Genomic DNA, 15,824 nt, shown 5'->3' with positions numbered 1-15,824 from the left:
AAAGTTGTTAAAATATGTTGTGTATCCGGACGAAACCTATTTTACGCCGGTTTTAGATCCATTTGAGTCTGAGTCGGGCTGGGCAAAAAAAAAATATCGCAGACACCATTTTTTAAAATGCACATACACAAATGAAGCAAATGAGAACTCTTCTGAATTCAAGCTCTTTCAATGAAAATGGTTGCAGATAAATCATAAAGAACTATGTCGGATATTCACCCCACCAAGGGATTAATCCAAAATGTCTATCTTCAATCACCATATAAAATACAAAATAAGAAAACAGAATTGACTATTGAACAAAATGAAATCACAAGACAGATAGGTATAGCCAAGCTTAATGCAGAAACACAATTCAAAACGACACATAATTGTTCGACAAAATGACCCCACGATATGACATATAACAAGCCGACACAAGACCAGTTTCACCGGACTATTAAGGCAACAAGCGTATGATAAGTATATACAAGTCCTTATTCTTTTCTAGATATTATCGAACTTTAGCTTCTTATAGAAATTAGAACTGGTTACTATAACTGCTCAATTTACTATTCAACACTCCATTGATGATGATTGTATCTGCTCGCGCATCTTCTGCGATTTGAAGAGAAGAAACAGCTTCTGCTGCAATAAGCTCTGCCGATATCTCGGTCATTCTTCGACTTCTGTCGCCAAAATATGATGTTGAATTAGGAGGAGAAGACCAGCTGCTGACTCCACGATTGGGTTCTAGTCCACAGGCATCAGATGCCCATCCGAACTTTTCGATGGAATACTTCGTAAGTACTTGATCGAGCGAGCTCGATCTCCATCCTCCCCTGTAAAATCCCAGATTCGAATTGTTCCATGGATTGAAACCTTCATTATTTTTCAGCATAATCTTACATGAATCATCTGAATCTTCACCAAGGACATGAAGAGCTACTGCCTCTGCTATGGCAGCTCCTTCTTCATCTAGCCTCTTCTGCTCTTCCTGCTTCTTCTGTTTCTTCTTTTCAAGCTCGGATATAATGGCAGCAGAAGTAGCAAGTGCTTTTTCAAGACGCCTCCTTTTCTTCTCAGCTTGTTTGATACGGTCTACTTCATCCTTCGCCTGCTTCTTCTTCCCTTTCCTAACAACAGGCGGCGGCACTTGGACACATCCAGCATTATCCATAGTCACAAGACTCAACTTAAATAAACAAATCCTGTTTGCTATAATTTCGTCGACAACTAAACTATCACTTGTATAAGTTTCTATATAACGTTTTATGCTTATATAAAACACTAACTACCAAAAATAACGGTCGAGTGAAATATAAGATCTATAAGATAATTGGCTCTACACCCACTCAGGTCTGAAAGAATATCTCATCTTCCTAACGATGCAATCCCAAAAAGAAACTACGGGAGATAACAGAAGGGAGAAACGGTATCCGCTTACAAACACATCTTTCGGCATCATTTTTCCCAATCTCACTACACCCTTGAATGTACCCATCATAGCTAATGGAGGTCAAATCTTAATTGAAGAAGCCAAAGACAAACCAAGCGACTCAGAATCTCAGATTAATCCCTCTACTGCGATAGAAATTTATAAGATAAATATCAATTTACAACTTCCAAATATTGCAAGACAGATTTATAAAATAAATAAATAAAGTGAATTCTTGCAAGAGCTAAAAACCCATAATCTGCAAAAAAAAAACCTAACAAAATTGGGGAACACATGATTTAGCATAATTAAGCAATGGTTTACCATTTTACCAAAAAGAGCTAGGGAACCCTCACTATGCAGATCTAAAAGAAACTAAGTATCTAGAAATCCAATTCAAAACCAACCGGCAATGAGTGAATAGGACATAGATATTATATTCTTCACTCTTTCTCCCTGTGGGACTATTCTAAAACCATCTTAGTACCAAACTTCTACTCCTTGAACGTACAAATCAAAGTATAAGTCCAGAAGAAAAGGTTCGAATTTTGGAACCAAATTTACAACCCTAATTTGGGGTACGAAAGATCCATAAACTGTGTTGATTGAATAACTAACATGATCCATAACCCAGATTGAAAATCTCCTAAAATTGTTCAAAATCTAATAAAACAGATCTATATCTATAACTAGAAGAAGCATGAAATTCGAATCAGACAACAATACTAGAACTGAAAATAAGATCGAATTGCCGATGGAAAACACCATGAGATCATCCAAAACAAAATCAATTGAACGCGATATGAAGAGTACCAGCGGATCCCTAAGCAGTTAGAGAGAGAGAGAGAGAGTAAGAGAATTACCTGGTGAAATGGAGGACGAATTAAAGGGAATCGAATTCTCTGAGATTTCATTTTCTATTGGTTTTTACGATCGGGGAAGAGATCTAGAGATTGAAAATTAGGGTTTTATGGAATGAGTAGATTTGGTTCTGAGAGAGTCGGACTGGTAACCTAATTTGGTTGTTTAGAGAGAGAGAGAGAGGAAGTAGAGAGAGAAAAGAAAGAGACATGAAATAGGCATGAGGGAGGAAGGAAAGAGAAGGGTATATAGGTCATTCTGAGACTTCTTACTGAAGACGGCTGTCGGTTTAACTGTAACGATTGTTCAGCCGTCAATCCAGAATCTCTCTCTAAAAACTCTTGCACGCAAAGGTACTCTCTACCCCACCTTCTAGGGTTGGGAAAGAGATCTGAAAATCCACATCCGTCCTGGACAACTAGACTATGAAGAATGGATGGACAGGACACGAATAACTCCCGTGCATATTTAACTCGATCGACTCGATGAAATAAACAGGTGAAACTTTACGGACATTCTTCATCCCAGGATGTTAGTATTTACTCGACAATATTGGATTGATAATTAGTAGGTTAATGTCAACAGTTGGTAGCCCAAGTGGTTATTTGAATTGGGATTACTAGGGGGTAAATAATGTTGTTGCTCTTTAGGACATGTTCTAGTTGGGCTATAGGCCCGGTCCTATTAGTGTTTCAGTGGGCGGTTATCGACTTCCAAAAAAAAAAAAATAGTTAGTTGGTTAATTGTATTACGCGTTATGCATTTATTGAGAAGCATATAAGTGGAAAGTTAAATACTACTACAAAATTCTTTATTCTACCTAAAATTAAGAGAAAGTAAGCAAACAAAATCCTAAATTGAATCGAATATGGGTTAAAGATGGGTCGTTTGACCCCAAATTATTCAAAATAGTTTATAAACATACGTGTAGTTACAGTCTCGGTGTCTCGTGGAGCAAACTTGACTTTTAGTTTCTTTTTAAACTTCTGACACCGACAAAATTCATCGTTATCTTATGCCTTGTGAGACCCCAATTTGGGTGACATAAAGTCAAAACACTTATTTCGTCTTCAGTTTCATAATTCAAAAAATCCCAAAGGGTGTGAAGACTTCGACATATTTTGGACATCAATTTGGAACATTGGGGTTGTAATTGAACAGGACTTAAACTGGATCAAGTAAGCCCTTAATCAGTTAAGTAAAAGCAGCAAATGGTTAGGGGAACACGTGAAGTGCCAGATTTACATGCAAGTTGGATGTGTTTTGTGTCAGTAATAGGGCCGCCCCAAAGTTGCTGGCTCGGACTGGGCCGACTGGTCCAGCTTTCTGGCCTATTATAGGCCCACAAAACCTTGCCTGGCCCTGGCCTTATTTTAACATCTATATACGGGATATCGGCACCGACGAAGTTTGGCTATTTCGGGCCTGCATAAATTACTAAGCCCAACTCTGGCTAAAGGTACCTTGTCCAAAATTGGAGATACAGTCACTTTCACCACCAAAATCAATCACCACCAATACCTAACTCCCAAGAAAATAGATAAGGCTTGAAGTTTCACTAACTCGACCGAGTTTGTGAATGCAAGCCCATGGAATTGGGCAATATGATAAATTCGTATGGGGTTCTGTAGGCACTCATGGTTTGAATGTGAGAAAAGGAGCTCTATAAAAAACTCAAAAAAGACAAGAGTATCTATCGACGCCACAAAGAATTAAACAATAGCAACAATAACAACAAAGAAAGATGAAGCAATGGGAACAAATGTTGTAAAAGAAGTTCAAAGCGAGAGAAAAAAACACTAGGTTTTGTTATTTGTTGAAGTGTTTGGAAGGAGAAAATAGTTGCAGAGTATGGGGTATGAATTCGAAGCCCAAAGCACTTGTTTCTTACTTTGGTTATGGTTGATCAAGTTTATTGCCTAGAGGTTCTAAAGGAAGTTCTCCAAAAAGAAGCCAATAGTGCACCATAAAAATACTAATTGTTTTGATTTCTCTCTTTGATACAGTTTTAAAGTTATCACTCTATCCTTTAAATTTGAAATCTTTGTAAGTAAACTGAAATCTACAAAATCCAACCTTAAATTAGCTATCGAAATATCAACAGCCCACCAACTCTACCTAATTTATAATTCTTGATTTTCTATCATAATCATCATAAATTTAAAATCTAGCCAGTACAACTTAAAACAATGTGGGATGTCTCATTCTTCTAAAAAGAAAATCCCCCCTCTATTTTTAAGGTTAGGATCATTTATGGATACCAAATTATGTCCATGTCTATAGCACAAAAGTGAAGGGACATGAAACGAACACGTCCACTCAATGTAATTAGGGTATTTTTTTATTTTTTTTTGGTAAGATATTCATTTGGACGGTGGTGGACAAAACCCTTTTCCTGGAGAGAAAAGATTGTGAAGTTTTAGAAAGAAGTAGTGAATTTTTAGAGCCACAAAAGATAACTTGAAATCTTGTTATTTTCTTGCTTACACGTATACTAGAGAGTAGAGACTTTTTAAGGCACATTAATTTTGTCTTTTTAAAGTGATGGTGTACTCTTCTTCCCTTGTGTTCATTACGTGTTTGATTAGAAGGCCGGTAATTATAAGGCCCAAAATGGGAAAGTTAAAGGGAATCAGTCCCAATACTAAATAATAATGAGGAAAAAACACAGTAGGTACCTCTAAAATGAAATTTTCCGCCCAAATCAATGTCAAAAAAAATTTTGAACATTTCTGAACAATTATTGGTTTGCTCTCGACAATTTTATAAATTTCTGAACAAATCTTAGTTAGTCTCAACAATTTGTAAATTTGTGAACAAATTCGTTTTTGCTTAGACATTGTTTTGCCAAAATATTTCGCATTTTTTTCTTTTGCATTTTACATAGACAAACTAACACAAACATTTTGGATACAACATTTTTCAATTTGTCTTGTGAAAAAATAAATGGTTACCGCATTTTTTGTTTTGCTTTCGACATAAATATAAAGACTAAAGCATTTTTTTTATTTGACTTTTACAAAAATTAAAATATTATGCATATTATCCTTTGTATTTAACAAATCCGTTAACGAACAAATAATATTTTGACTAATACATTATATATGTTGTTAAGAACATAATTATATATGACGCCAACATTTTATAATAAGTCGGGACATTATTATAGATATTGTCAACATTTTATAACAACACAATGATATATGTTGTCAACATATAAGGGTAAAAATGGAATTATGAAAAAAATATGTTGTATTGTTAACAACATAATTACATATCTTGTGAACATTTTGAAAAATGTTTAAAAAATGGGTTTTTTTGACATTATTATTTTTTAGTGGATTTTTTTCTTTTTAGGGTCTAGATTTTTGGGTTTTTCACTCATTTTTTCTTGATTATAGTTCACTTTGGAGTGAAATATTACTCCATCATTTTATAAATATCTAAAGATAATCAATTGTTAAGCTTAAATTCATAACGTTTACTTTTCTTCTATAATATTGTGGATATTTTCCATTTTGTTGTCAAAGGATGTCAGCAACGCTATCTATAATTATTATTACGTGATCATGCAAAATATTGAATTACAAACTAGGTAGGGTTAGACAAAAAGTACATGTAGTATTTGAAATCATGATATATATATATATACTAGGTATAACCCGTGCCTCCGGCACGGGAGGTTAGATTGAACGCTTATTGTGTTCATTAAAGTATTAAATTATATTTTTAGTTACATAATAATAAAGAGAAAAGTCTGATATTAAAAATTATTACATAAAGATGATAAAAGTGAAGTACATAATTGTTTTGATATCAAAAATTTATATTAAAATTTAATTACAATAAAACTTCATTATAAACAACATTAGTTGTACTGAAGAAATCTGATTGTTCAGGCAATAATATATGGACCCTCTTGCTGTTAGTACACCTGGATAGAGCTACATATAATTGACCGTGACTAAATACTGGAAACCGCAGATATATTCCCACGTGTGTGACTGACTGGCCTTGAGATTTATTTATTGTCATTGCATATGCTAATCGAACAGGAAACTGACGCCTAGTGAATTGAATGTTAACCTCAGAAGAGCTTGGTGTTAGGGAGATTCTAGGAATAAACACCATGTTACCACGTTTATCTCCAGTTAGGATTTTTGCTTCAATTACCCGCGTTGCACAGTTGACAACCATCAATCTAGTCCCATTACATAATCCATCTTTAGGGGAGAGATTCCTTAGCAACATAATAGGACAACCAATTTTTAACTGCAACTTGAATGGTGGTAATCCAGATGGATTAAGGGAGTTGAGAAACTCGGTTGGATAACGAACATTTAAAGAGTAATCGTTATCTTCAGTTTCATCCATCTTGTCAGCAGCCATATAGGTGATCATTTCGCCCGGAGTTATTCTTAAAGCTGATATGTTTATTTCTGATGCATCTTCATTCCGTGCAGATAAAATAGTTCGTTGTGTAAGATAATCGATTGTAAGATTTTTAACCATATTTAACTCTGGATAAGTTGCATTTATGAGTTCTGCCAGAGTATGACATCTATTTAAGTAAGAAGGTAAGTGCAAATTTTCTGAGTCATTTGTCCCTACCTACATAAGAAAGTGTAACGTATATTACATAAAACAACCATTGCATCTAAACATGTATAAATTTATAATAGAAATCTCAAAAAATAAAATACAAAACCCCAATAAGGAACATACATGTTGAAGAAAAGTCCGAAACATTTGGTTGTCAACATCTTCCGATTGAAGTCGCATGTTTTGTGATAGGGTCAACACCTTAACGTCGATCCAAAGAAATGATCTCCTTAATGAGGCTCCTACAATTTGCTCTCTGACTCCCTTTGGTATAACAGGAAGAATTTGTCGGAAGTCACCACCAAGAACAACCGTCAATCCACCAAAAGGCTTATTGTTATCACGAATATCTCGAAGTGAACGATCAACAGCCTCGACGCAATATTTGTGTTGCATTGGAACCTCGTCCCATATAATCAATTTCGATGTTCGGAATAAATCCGCAAGTGTTGTTTGCTTACCAATATTACAAATAGAATCTTCATGCACATCTAGAGGAATACAAAAAGTTGAATGAGCTGTTCTTCCTCCGACCAATAACAAAGATGCAATACCTGATGAAGCAACAGTAATAACTATGTTGCCATTTTTCCGACACGTTGCTGCAATTGTATTGTATAAAAATGTTTTTCCTGTTCCAGCCCCACCGTTGAGAAAAAATAATAACCCTTCATTGTTACTTACAGAATGAATAATAGACTCAAAAGCGCGTCTTTGTGCACTATTGAGAAGGTCAACTTTTGCAGTCAATTTTGTTTCATTAATTGATGCTTCTAGTTGCATGTGTTCCCAGATTACCCGATTGCCTGAAATTTGATTCCATTGCTGATGTGATCGAGGCATAGATGGAAAATCATCTTTAAGAGTTTTACCGTACTCTAAGAGGATTTCGTTGAGGAGGTGTAACCCGAAATCTCGTATTTGAGAGTTTGTTGGCTCGATGATGCCTCGTGCAGTACGAAGTTGATGTGCGAGATCATCACAAATATTAAGGGCGAACTTATCCCACAAAGAAGATGGATTTAGTGGAGTACATTCTAATAAAATGATAGCGAACAGTCTCCGTAATTGGTAACCTGTGTTTATAACCGCAGCTTCTTCTAAACATAATACCCATTCACCATCATCTTCTAAAAGTCCACGGGCAATACATGCAGATTTGAATGTATCATACACCATCTCATTTACAGTACGTAACGATTCAAATGACACTGGGCCTTTCACAACGATTAACAATAACCGTAAATAGAATCTTTCCCCTTCATTAGGATTAACAAAATACATTCTTCCTATTGCAAAACTTTTTTTGCGTTTCACCCACAATTTAGATTGTTTGTCCCACACATAGTGTTGTGGAAATTCTTGATAAGTGTAATTTCTTGCAGTTTCATCCATGCCACAACGGAAGAAAAAAGCCATCAAAGTGGAAATTTCGTTAGAAGCTTTATACTGAACGACATCTGGATGATCCATAGGTTGGAAAACTACATGATGCATACCAGGTAAATGCACCGCTAACCTAACAACAGATGGATATTCTTCATGCAGTAAATAACCAAATAATCTCCATGCCGCCTCCGGTGGTGCGATATATCGAGAATCAAGATATTGTTGAATCTCATCTACTGCGCCCACAACTATTCTAGTACGATCATCTCCTTTATAAATATATTTGTTTATATATTTAACACATCGCACGCTTGCACAAACTTCCACATTAATGTGGCAATCAAATAATTTGGAGAGGTGGGGATTATAAGGAACAACATCTCTATTATCAACTAAATAACCTCGAACAATAAAAGCACGACCATCATTACGGCGACGATATACTGGGTATCCGTCTTCTCCTATAGTTGTTTTATCCACAAACTTACGGGGGTAATTTTTTGAGCATCTTCCGTTTATCATGCACGGTGACGTAGGACGTCGTAGACCACATGGACCGTGTATCATGCAATTTTTAACCGTATCAAAAAGTAGGGGATCAGTATCTTGATCTGGAAATTCTGCAGAAATGAATTTATCTACCTGAGCAGGGGTATGAATTTTGTCTTTTTGTTGAAGGAAAATGAGAGCATGCATATGGGGCAATCCACGTTTTTGAAACTCTATTGTGTAAACATGAGCCACAGCTTTTCCGAATACACCATCTTTATTAATTACACTCATTAACTTTTTGCGCTTTAACTCAAAGACACGCGCAACTAAATCAGGTCGATCTATAGCAGTTTGATTTGGTAATAATGCAGTTGTTATTTCTGGCCACTTGGGATTGGCAGTCATTGTTAAGAAAATATCTGGATGATGGTGGTAACGTGTGATTGCCATGGAGTCTTGATAGATTTCAAACAAATGTCTACTACTACCTGTGAAGGAGGATGGCAAAATAAATCGACGTCCTACTTGATCAGGACGCAACCCATCACTTGTAATATCTGTGAGACCACTATATAGTTCCGAACGCAATTGGCTCTGATGAAGTCTAATATAATTTAAGCGGTTCTGCTCTGTTGAGGCCCATGCATCCACCAAAAATTCCTGGAATAAATTACATGCCCTTAATATAGTTGAATATTCATCAGGACGCTGGAATAGGCGATAGTTGTCGAATTGCATCTGAGTTAGGCGTTTCCTACTTATCCGGTTCAACTTTGTATCCCATTGCTTTAGCTCGGGTTCCCATCCCAACTCCCCATAGGGAAAGAGCAAAACATAATGTAAGGGCAAATAAGCAGGGTGACAATCTGATATTCTCATTAATTCATTACCCCCATTCAAGTGCAAGATAATATCACGAGATGAAGTTACTTCAGTGCCATCTCCAGGGATTATCACGGCAATTTCTTCAGTTGTAGGTAGATTATAGCGTCGTCTATCAGTTGATGCACTATAATGTAGACTAACAGGTATATCTGTCCCTGTCGAATTCACTCGCAGTAAAATTGCTCCAGCCTGACGATAAATTGGCAAGAATACATTATGATTTACCAAAGTGTCTTGGATAATTTGGAGGACTGAAACATCTAGGTCATCGTTTCTACGGCTACGGATGTTTAGAGCGATTGATGGATCATAGATATAAAGTTGTGCATAGGAGGGAGTTGTTCCGTCTTCTGGTATGAGTGATCCGGTCCTGTGACGCAACTCTCCATGTATAGTAAATGAGATAGGACCTTGTCCATTGAAATTTCTGCGCTCTAAGTTGCATCCAAGACTTGTGAAAGCGTTTGAAGCGTTGTAGCGCCGAATATTACATCGAAATCATCAAATCAAAATAAGCAAATCACACTGAAATCAGAGGGTTGGGATAAGATATTTACAGATGGAGTTTCAGGCAATATAGAATCAACACAGGGCATGATTTCAAATTCTTAAAAAATGATTTGAACAGTGTTACTAATGTGTGTCCTGTTGAAGATAGCAAATGAAGCGTGCATGTGGGCACCATTGAAATGCGAATCTATGTTCATAACTGATTTTATTTCTTCGGTTACAGTATCTACTATGTACTTCCGGTTCTATTTTTGACAATCTAATGAATAAAATTTTATTATTTTTGATACATGTATCATTATGTTTCGTAAAGTTTGCATAATTTATTCTAAATTAGTCAAGTGTTTTCTTTTGTTTTCCTTTTCTTGGTGGTTGAGCTTGCTCCGACCTGTAATAAATATAAATGTTGCATAAAGCATAAACACTTAGATATATAACATTATACATAAATTATGCATACTTTATCATAATTTACAAAAAGTAAGATTTTCAAATAAAACCCTAAACCCCAAAAATTACATTACATGTTTAATAAAGTATGCATACTTTGTTACTGAAATTTGTCTAAATCTCAAACAAAAGTAAGATTTTCAAATAAAAATTAGGTTTTTACCGATTACAAACCATTATCAAAATCAAGATTTTCGAATCAAACCTTAATATTTTTTGTGAGTAATCATTACCAAAACGATGAAATACATTGTTTTCTGATCTATTCAAATTCGATTGTTTAGGGTTTCGGTTTTGAAAAGATTTGAATCTGGATTTTGATTCCGAAACGGTTGAGAAAAGAGAGAAAGGATGGATTCATATACACAGATTCAATAAAAGATGGAGACAAAGGATAGTATTTCATCGTTTTGATTCAAATTCGATGTGCGTACGATTGTTTAGGGGTTCGGTTTTGAAAAGATTTGAATCTAGATTTTGATTCCGAAACGGTTGAGAAGAGAGAGAAAGGATTGATTCGTTGCTTGTTTTAAATCCCATAAATCACGCTGGAAAAAGATGGAAAATACGCTTTAACCCCCGACTTCATTAATACCCGCGTGTTTTGAACGAGGGATATGGACGGTATGTATTTTGTAAAGTATGGATAATTTTGTCCATTAAGCAAAAGGACCAAATATCCATGTTTTGAGAAGATTGGATCATAAATCTTTTTAGAAGATTATTTTGGACCTTATACCCACGGACCCTAACTCTATATTTTGTGATCGAAATCCAACTCTCAAAAATATAGATAGTCACCCGGGTAAATCTTCTGTGAATACCTAATTGGAAGTGCCTTCCTTTATAGAATTAATAAAATACAACAATGCTATAAACTTGAACACCAAATTCCGTGTATTAATTTGTCACCTTTAGAGTAAGTGACATATAGTAGTTGTGATCTTATGTGTATAATGCTCATTAAGTGTTCGATGAAAGTCCGCAGTGGGACTGAGTGCATAATTCCATATCTTAACTTTCTCTCTCTCTACCTTTTGCATGAAAAGGTAGTAGTAACTTACATGGCGTGTTCAAAGCACTTTCTCTTCCTAAAATTTTAGTGGAGTTATTAAATAATGTTTGGTCGGTCAATCCTTGTGAGAGAGAGTGAGAGAGAGAGAGAGAGAGAGAGGAAATGAAGGAATAAACAGCAATCCCACGTAACTCCCATTTTATTAGGTCAATCACGTCACATGGAACTTTTTGTTTTGTTTATTGATAGGATGAATACCTAATTATATGGAAAATGAATTATAAGTTTGAATATTGACCTTTTTTGTCTACTTAAATATGTGTATAAATTTTTTGGTAATTACTAATCTATAGATCTCAACGGTAAATTGTGGTATAGGCTCAGTCTTGACTCTAGACCCGAACTTACGATTATTTAAGTGAACGTAAACTTACGTGTAAAAAACAATAAAAATGACACAGAATCAGATATTAAAATTAACAAATCAAATATGAAAACGAACTAAGAAAACTAAAAATAAAGAAAGATCCCGTCCCCATATAATCCATCTTTATGGACTTATCACTTAATATTTTTCTAATTTTTATACTTTTTTGCTTGATCTACATACAACCAAAATCTTTAATCACACCATAATGTAACATTAAGGGTTAACCCCACCTCAACAATTTCATCTTGGACCACTGAATTGTTTGATTCTACGATTGATTTCTTTATCTAATTCTTCTAAACCTCCCACCTCTTCCAATTCCTGCAACATATTAACACATTTTTAAGTACCAACGCTAAACTCATTTTTCAATTAAAAAAAGTCAAAAAACCCAAATATAATATAATAAGACACGGACAGGATGTCATTGTCTCGGATTAGTCTTGTAAGTATTTATGTAACTAAGCACGTATACAAAGGATTATTTTCAACAAAAAAAAAATATACAAAGGATTATTAATGAATTTCATCACAATATTTTATGTTTTAAACTCGCTTTAACAAGTTTACATACAAAAACTACAGTAATTTCTTCTAGACACTTTCTTGTTTATTTTAGTTCGTTCATGGGATTTTTTTTTTGAGATACTAGGGAAATAAGAACTAATAACATGGGTGATGAAGGGTGGGATGATCTAATTTGAAATGGTCCAAAATAAGTAAGAGAAATGAGGCATACCTTTGGTCCTAGAAACAACCCATAAGGTACTCCATTAAATTTGTCCATGTGATGAATCTATAAGGAAACAAAAGAAAAAACAAACACAAAGATCCCATGATCAACATATAATAAATAATTATATCATCTATAAGTAAGCGGTGTATATTTACTTTGTGTGCTGCGGCAACTTTTCGGAAGTAAGGAACATTAGCAATGGGTCCGACTGGAAATCTACGGTGAACAAGACCATCATGAACAAACATATATGCTACTCCAAAACATGTAATTCCAAGTCCCTGAAAAAATTCCAAAATTGAAAATTTCAAACGACAGTTTCTTTTGAAAATAATTGTGTTACTATTTCATTTTGACATTATATTGAATATATTGTACATTACATCAAATGACATAAGTACATCGTATTGATGGAATATACTCATATATACTCCTTTAAAGACTATTTATAGCCCTGATATGCATTAAGCTACTATTACATGTAATTTCACAACCCACGACCTCAAACAAATGCAAACTATTCAACCAATGAAGCAAAGACCTCTTTCAACAAAAAAAAAAATGAAGCAAAGACCTATATGTGAAAAGAGGGTTAATTTTAGGGAGAGAAAGATACTTACAGCACCAAAACAGAGACCAGGAAAGAGGCCTTTATGAAAGAACCCATAAGAGAGAAGACCAATAGCAGGAACAGCATTTATAATGGCGAAAACATCATTCAATTCAAATGGACCTTCTCTTGGTTGATGATGAGACTGCAAAATCAAATTTCTAATAATCATAACCCAGAACCTGAATTTGCTCAAATTTGATTAAAAATTGAAAGTTTGAACTAATTAAGATGAGCATTAAAAGAAAAAACAAACCTCATGCATATGCCATAAAGAAGCATGCCAAAGAGCTCTATGAGCCCATCTTGCCCAAAATTCCATCCCAACCTAAAAAATTAACATTACCCAAAATCAATTTGGTGAAAGTTAGAGAGAAACAAATTCCCAATTGCTACTCTATCTTCAATCTGGTTCTACAAGATTAGTAATTTTATTTAATTAATAATCCTTAATTTTAACATTTTTAATTAAGAAAAGATAAGATTTTTAAGGTGTAGAATCAATTGAAGAAACTAAAATCTTCAAAAAAATTATCAATTTGAAGATTAAAGGAAGAAAATATAATGAACTTTGAGAAGATAAGGTAAGAAATCTTACAGCAGCTCCTACTGATAAAGCAAATGTACCAAACATTTCGGAAAGAGAAATCTCTCCACCCTGTTAAAATTGACAAAAATGGTAACTTTCAGATTTGGGTAAATAAAAAATTTAGAGAGAGAAAGAGAGGGTTGACCTCCATTTGCCATGAAAATCTGTAATAAACAGCAGCAATAGCCATAGAAGTAATTCCAACAGTAGACATAATAGCAGCAACAAGATAAGTAGTTCTTTCTGATTTCTTCCTAGCTAATTTCTCAGAAATTCTAGTTGAAATCTGATTCAATTCTGTTGAAATTTCTCCAACTTTATCTTCTTTATCTTCATTACTAATCCCCTGTTTTCTCTCACCCAATACTAAATAAACAGTAAAACAATTCTTTCTCTTATTAGTAGTAGTAGATAAATTTTGATTGGGTCTACGTATTGGTAGAGAGAGAAAGGAAGAAGAAGTAATTAAAGAATTGGGTTTTGAACATAAGGAATTATTTTGCCCAAAACTGAAAGTTCTTGAGGTTGAAGCGACAGAGAATCCAGCCGCCATGGAAACTCTCTGTTTTGAAGATTCAATTTTTTGTAAACAGAGGGAGAAGAGACTTTATAAGAAGAAGAAAAAGGTCCTAGAGAGAGAAAGAAATAAGAATTAACTTAGAGAGAGAAAGTGAGAAACAGAACCTGGGGAATCTAAGGGATGAATTGAATGCAAAATGTGGATTTAAGATAGTCATGGAAATCTGTAATGGAAGGTTTCAATCAATTTTGAGCATTTCTCTTTAAAATCTCATCTTTCTCTTTTACTTTCTCTACTTGCTTCTTCTCTTTTAACTTCTTATCATTTTTGTATGATTCTAACTAAACAAATACCACTAATGTTCTATACAATTTACAATAGCACCACACATGGTATGTTGTTTCAAAATAAGCATAACCTACGCCGTACAAAAGTATTTAATATCGTGAATGCTTTGAGCATGTGATTTTTTCGATTTGGGAAAATTTGGTAATGTCTTTTCACTTGCCTGAGTATCGTTGATAAAAAAAGAACTTGATCTTTAGGTACATATATCACTCGTGATTCTCTGTTTTGTTTCTATTTCAGTTCAGATATTAATCATAATTTTATGTAAAATCTATTTCAGTTCAGTAGTAACGTGTATCTCTACTGAACATACGAATGATTCTAGAACAGAAAAATCGTAGCCTTATTTTATTTACATCAAAAGGGTATACAAATAATGGTTATTTCGACAAAAAAGAAGAAGCAAATATGAGTTGATTTATGAATGAAATCTGCTGTTTAGGTGTAAAAACGAATTACAGATGCTTAATCGGCATCCAAAATCCAGATAGATCCCAATTATCTCTTGTATTAATACAGGATTGAGGATTTGTTACTATAGTAAATTTGTTGTTTTTTTAGCCTTTGATATGTGATCCATTCGTCCCTCTTTCACTCTATATTAGACCAATTTTTTGTGTCTTTCTCTTCTGAAAACTTTGTGAAAAAGAATACCGAGTCTTTTTTCTTTTCTAAGTCGAACTTTACTTCTTTTCATTCTTTTTCACTCTTCTGTTTTCTATCTCCCCTTTCTTCATTTTTTTCTTACATCGCCATATTTTCTTCGTTGATATTCGTTTTGTCATCTTTGTACTTTATATTACAACTCTATGAATTTTATAATCACATAATCTAACAAAGAGAAGTGGTGATCACTGGTAATATAAATTCTCATGAGAACTCGATACAAAACTCTGCGATTTTCGAACTCTTATTTCATACCGAATCTCGGTGAATTTCAACCCTTATTGTCGACATTTCCCAAATTTGT

At 34.3% G+C, this 15,824-nt stretch overlaps 3 protein-coding genes across 3 annotated transcripts; all 3 read right to left on the bottom strand.

The window, feature by feature from the left end:
* Positions 1-275: 275 nt before the first annotated feature.
* On the bottom strand, positions 276-4,374 carry LOC147552755 (uncharacterized). Its single transcript, XM_086670862.1, has 2 exons — positions 2,281-4,374; positions 276-1,563 (listed from the first exon to the last, which is right to left on the bottom strand). The coding sequence occupies exon 2, from the start codon at positions 1,157-1,159 to the stop codon at positions 521-523; it is 639 nt and encodes a 212-aa protein (XP_086526988.1). The 5' UTR covers positions 1,160-1,563; positions 2,281-4,374; the 3' UTR covers positions 276-520.
* A 1,744-nt stretch (positions 4,375-6,118) lies between these two features.
* On the bottom strand, positions 6,119-10,783 carry LOC147552754 (uncharacterized). Its single transcript, XM_086668653.1, has 3 exons — positions 10,770-10,783; positions 7,004-10,016; positions 6,119-6,889 (listed from the first exon to the last, which is right to left on the bottom strand). Exons 1-3 carry the CDS (start codon positions 10,781-10,783, stop codon positions 6,119-6,121), a joined length of 3,798 nt encoding a protein of 1,265 aa, XP_086524779.1.
* Positions 10,784-12,074: 1,291 nt separating this feature from the next.
* On the bottom strand, positions 12,075-14,888 carry LOC147552753 (beta-carotene hydroxylase 2, chloroplastic-like). Its single transcript, XM_086666958.1, has 7 exons — positions 14,132-14,888; positions 13,996-14,055; positions 13,654-13,725; positions 13,408-13,542; positions 12,943-13,068; positions 12,791-12,847; positions 12,075-12,372 (listed from the first exon to the last, which is right to left on the bottom strand). The coding sequence occupies exons 1-7, from the start codon at positions 14,537-14,539 to the stop codon at positions 12,292-12,294; spliced, it is 939 nt and encodes a 312-aa protein (XP_086523084.1). The 5' UTR covers positions 14,540-14,888; the 3' UTR covers positions 12,075-12,291.
* Between the last annotated feature and the right edge of the window lie 936 nt (positions 14,889-15,824).

Source organism: Eschscholzia californica, unplaced genomic scaffold, assembly GCF_041429995.1.
Source record: "Eschscholzia californica isolate CP2 unplaced genomic scaffold, dmEscCali1.0.p SCAF_3, whole genome shotgun sequence".
Lineage (NCBI taxonomy): Eukaryota > Viridiplantae > Streptophyta > Magnoliopsida > Ranunculales > Papaveraceae > Eschscholzia > Eschscholzia californica.
The sequence above is the reverse complement of the archived record's forward strand: the minus strand, read 5'-3'. Positions and strand labels throughout refer to the sequence as shown.

Excerpts from the sequence above, each read along its gene's own strand:
- LOC147552754 (XM_086668653.1), bottom strand. Across the intron at positions 6,890-7,003 it reads TTCGGACTTTTCTTCAACAT|GTAGGGACAAATGACTCAGA; the intron begins GTATGTTCCTTA and ends TTTCTTATGTAG.
- LOC147552755 (XM_086670862.1), bottom strand. The coding sequence starts at position 1,159 with ATGGATAATGCTGGATGTGTCCAAGTGCCGCCGCCTGTTGTTAGGAAA.
- LOC147552753 (XM_086666958.1), bottom strand. The coding sequence starts at position 14,539 with ATGGCGGCTGGATTCTCTGTCGCTTCAACCTCAAGAACTTTCAGTTTT. Across the intron at positions 13,543-13,653 it reads CTTTATGGCATATGCATGAG|TCTCATCATCAACCAAGAGA; the intron begins GTTTGTTTTTTC and ends TTGATTTTGCAG. Across the intron at positions 13,069-13,407 it reads CTGGTCTCTGTTTTGGTGCT|GGACTTGGAATTACATGTTT; the intron begins GTAAGTATCTTT and ends GAATTTTTTCAG.